This window comes from Protopterus annectens, chromosome 3.part1 (assembly GCF_019279795.1).
Source record: "Protopterus annectens isolate FY-2018-M chromosome 3.part1, PAN1.0, whole genome shotgun sequence".
NCBI lineage: Eukaryota > Metazoa > Chordata > Ceratodontiformes > Protopteridae > Protopterus > Protopterus annectens.
The window spans coordinates 1410074335-1410077821 of NC_056732.1; the positions used below are offsets into that span (position 1 = coordinate 1410074335).

Genomic DNA, 3487 nt, shown 5'->3' on the forward strand with positions numbered 1-3487 from the left:
ATGCCTAAAGGAGGCGGCAATACTGACTTCGGAACAGACAACCACAGCTTGATTAGCAGATCTAATCCGAGAAGTTGTCTGAGGGGGACAGGGATACGGTGGTATTTTGCTGGCTCACTTATTCTTGGGTGCAAGTGCTTGAAAACCAGTATTGTGCAGAATGGCAGATGGGGCATAACAAAAAGCATTCTTTAGCCATCAAGACAGCACTCTCCAGATACTTACGAAAAAGGACTTCCTAGTCTGTGTGGGGTAAGGCAAACTGGTGTTGGGAGTGCTGAAGCAGAAGATCAAGGAGGGACTCAAAGATACAGGTGACAGCGTATGGCTGTTGAGAGTATAGGCAAAAAAATTAAACAAAATACACAAAGACTGAAGGGCTACAACATAAAAAAAGCATTCATTCTACAACTTGAACACACTGTGTTACTTTTGGCACAAAGAAATCTGGTTTGCTGCTTTACTGAAGCAATGGGGTGGGGCGCCGATGCGCTCTGCTAAAAGTCATCTCAATACTCAGATTTTTTGATGTCAGTATTCCTGCCAGGTAAGAACAAAAATCAGTCACAGCAGGCTGCAAAATTACACTACTTTCTCTAAGAAAAAACACACCCCCTAAAAGATGCTTAACTTTTCATATATGTGTAAATGTACATCTTAAAAAGCTAGAAGACTGTACTGAAACTGCACAATGTACTTACACCCAGAAGATCCCACATAAGAAGCATCTCGTTTCTAGTAAGGTCTGGATAAAAGAAGAGCTTAAAGTCACACAAGCTTACCTGTTTTTTTTTTAAAAGGGCTTAAAGCAATGACTGACTGATAATCTAATGTTTTAAGCATTAATTTCCAGCTTCAGTGTTATGAAATCATTTGACAGAAAAGTGATGCATTACTGCAAAACACTGCTCCCCATGCAAGTGTTTTTCTGAATTTGCACTGAAAAAAGTCTACAGAACACCAATAGTCACAAAAAATTTTACTTAGCACATTTAACTACAACATAATACAAGTGTAAAAAAAAAAAAAAAAAAAAAAGATAAAATATTTTAGAAATTGTTCATGAAGAAAGGTCACTGTTATCGAATCTCTCCTGGTCGTATACTTCTGCAATAACCTTTCTGCCACCAAACCAACGACCATTCAAAGCTTGTATGGCTTTGTGAGTTTCTGAAGGCATAGAAAATTCCACAAAGATTTTCACTATTATTTCTGCATCTTCCTCTTCTCCTTGTTTCTCTTGGTAGATAATGACACGGTTGACTGATCCAAATTTCCCACACTCTTCTGTTACCTCACCCTCAAGGTCGTCGTCTATATCTTCGGGACCCACCATGTTTCGCAGCACCATCACCGTTGACTGCATAAAAATATGAAAGGTTAACAATTTTATGGTTAATGCAACAATGCATCTTTTGGAAGGTCAGAGATAAAAAAGAATACAGTTAGACACAGTCTTCCACAATCCAAGTGCAGATATGTACCCAAAAATGTTTAACATTTTATAAAGTAAAAAACACATTTTTCTTACTAGCTAACATACAGTGAATGAAACGTTTAGCATCTGTTCTGCCCAACTTAAAAATCCAAGTTAAAGACATAAATTGTTTGCACTGTGAATCAATGATCTTGAAAAGGTTTTAACAAGGAACTATGACAGAAGGTGTTGGTAACTATACCTCTGAAATGTTCTTCAATGATAACAGAAAGAGGCATTTCCCGACGACCTTCCATAAACTTTCTGCCTCTACCCAAATAAATAAACGTACCTCTTCCCTAGGTAGCCTGAGAACATATTTCTTGGATTTTTGCAGAACCAAATTAAGCCAACTACTATGACTTGCCCTCTAAGGAAAAATGAAAACTTACTACATGTGATTCTGAAAAAGGAGCAAAGACGTGATCTTGCTAACACAGACAAAAGGCGAGAAACTCCTGAGAAAGAGTTTTGTGTTTACAGCAATTGATACATATGAGGTCTACAATAAAATATCCTTTTCTCCTACATTTTACCTGAAGCTCCAATGTTTGGGGTGCATGAAGTCTCCACTACAACACCCATTATGACATGCAATACTGGGACAACATGCGAGCCAGCAGGCATCTCAAGTTAACCCTCTACTACATTTTAAGAACATTCTTGCATATCAAGATAAATGATGAACATCATCTTTAGTACAAGAGGAAAGGGAATTCTAAATCATTAACAATGAATGAAGTTGTGCTGACACATGGGAACACTGCCAATATTAACCATGATCCAATGAGGAAAGTCCCTTGTAAATCAATTGATACAATAAGCAAGCAGAGTTATGTGATAACTCACTACAACAGTGGGTGTACGAATAAACATGATTTTTGCTGCAGGATTCATATCTGTGTTGGAATAAGCCACTAGAGGATGTTAGTCTTTGTAGAAATCTTTTCAACACTCATCAGACCCATCATAGAGTACAATGCCCCATTTGGGATGTACTTTACAAGACACCTGAAACAACTGGAAAGACCACAGAAGTACCTCCCCAAGAAGATCACTGGCCTCTAGCAGATGCCCTATGCAGCTCGACTGAAGAAACTCCAGCTGTAATCGGTTGCATACTGCCTACTCGGAAGTGATCTGTGCCTGATATACAAGGCCATGTCTGACCCAGAATTGATGGACATGCTCCACCTAAAGAAAACCATATCCCCTCGAGCCACACGCTCCAGGGATCTAAACCTCACCACAACAATAAATAGGACGTGGTGGAGGGATAGATTCCGGTACCAGACTTCCCATGCTCTGGAACAAGATTCCAATCTACATTAGGCAGAGCTCCTCACTAACCCTCTTCAAGAGAAACCTTGACAAGTGGATGGTAAACAGAAAGTTTACCCCAGGGATCACTTCAATGGCTGTGCTAGACAGAGGCACAGGGAACTAATTTAAGTGGGCGGCGAAAGCCAACACATTCTGGCTAGGCTTACAAATGCCTTCGGGCAGATAGTCTAGTACCTACCTATGAACAGTTTGGTGCATTCTGTTTCAATCTCATGATATGCCCTTTCTTTTCTACTCAAACAAGACTGATACGACACAACTAATTTTTGTATGAAGCTGAAGGAGCTACAGAAAACTGTACTGCTAAAAAGGGATCACAAAAGTGTTTTTGTATGCATAGCCATGGCTACAAAGCAATGATCCCAAAGTTGTACGTTTAACTACTGTCTATGCTTTTCATAAATAGATAATTTACTTTATGTTTCTGCTTTTTGCCTCCCACTGTCTACCAACCATCAGCCTTTTCCTGGCTAATTAGCCCATGTGTTGCCAAATCACCGGGGCTATGGTTGACAATGGCCATCATTTAGGCAATCATCAGGGGTGGTTAGAGGTTCTTCATATTTTCTCCCCAGACATAGCTGACACCTCAGCAAGGTCAAAGAGTGGCATGCAATGGGCTATCCACAGAGGACTTCCTCACTTTGGTTTGGGGGGTCTCTCAAC

General features: G+C 39.9%; 1 protein-coding gene across 2 annotated transcripts in view; it reads right to left on the reverse strand.

Moving 5' to 3' along the window:
• Positions 1-964: 964 nt before the first annotated feature.
• Positions 965-3487, reverse strand: part of PUF60 (poly(U) binding splicing factor 60) — a 2163680-nt gene continuing 2161157 nt past the window's right edge. For both annotated transcript variants that reach the window (XM_044067489.1, XM_044067490.1), the window contains one exon: positions 965-1360. In XM_044067489.1, the coding sequence (XP_043923424.1) occupies positions 1061-1360 (300 nt within the window). In that variant the 3' untranslated portion in view covers positions 965-1060. The remainder of the gene's footprint in view (positions 1361-3487) is intronic.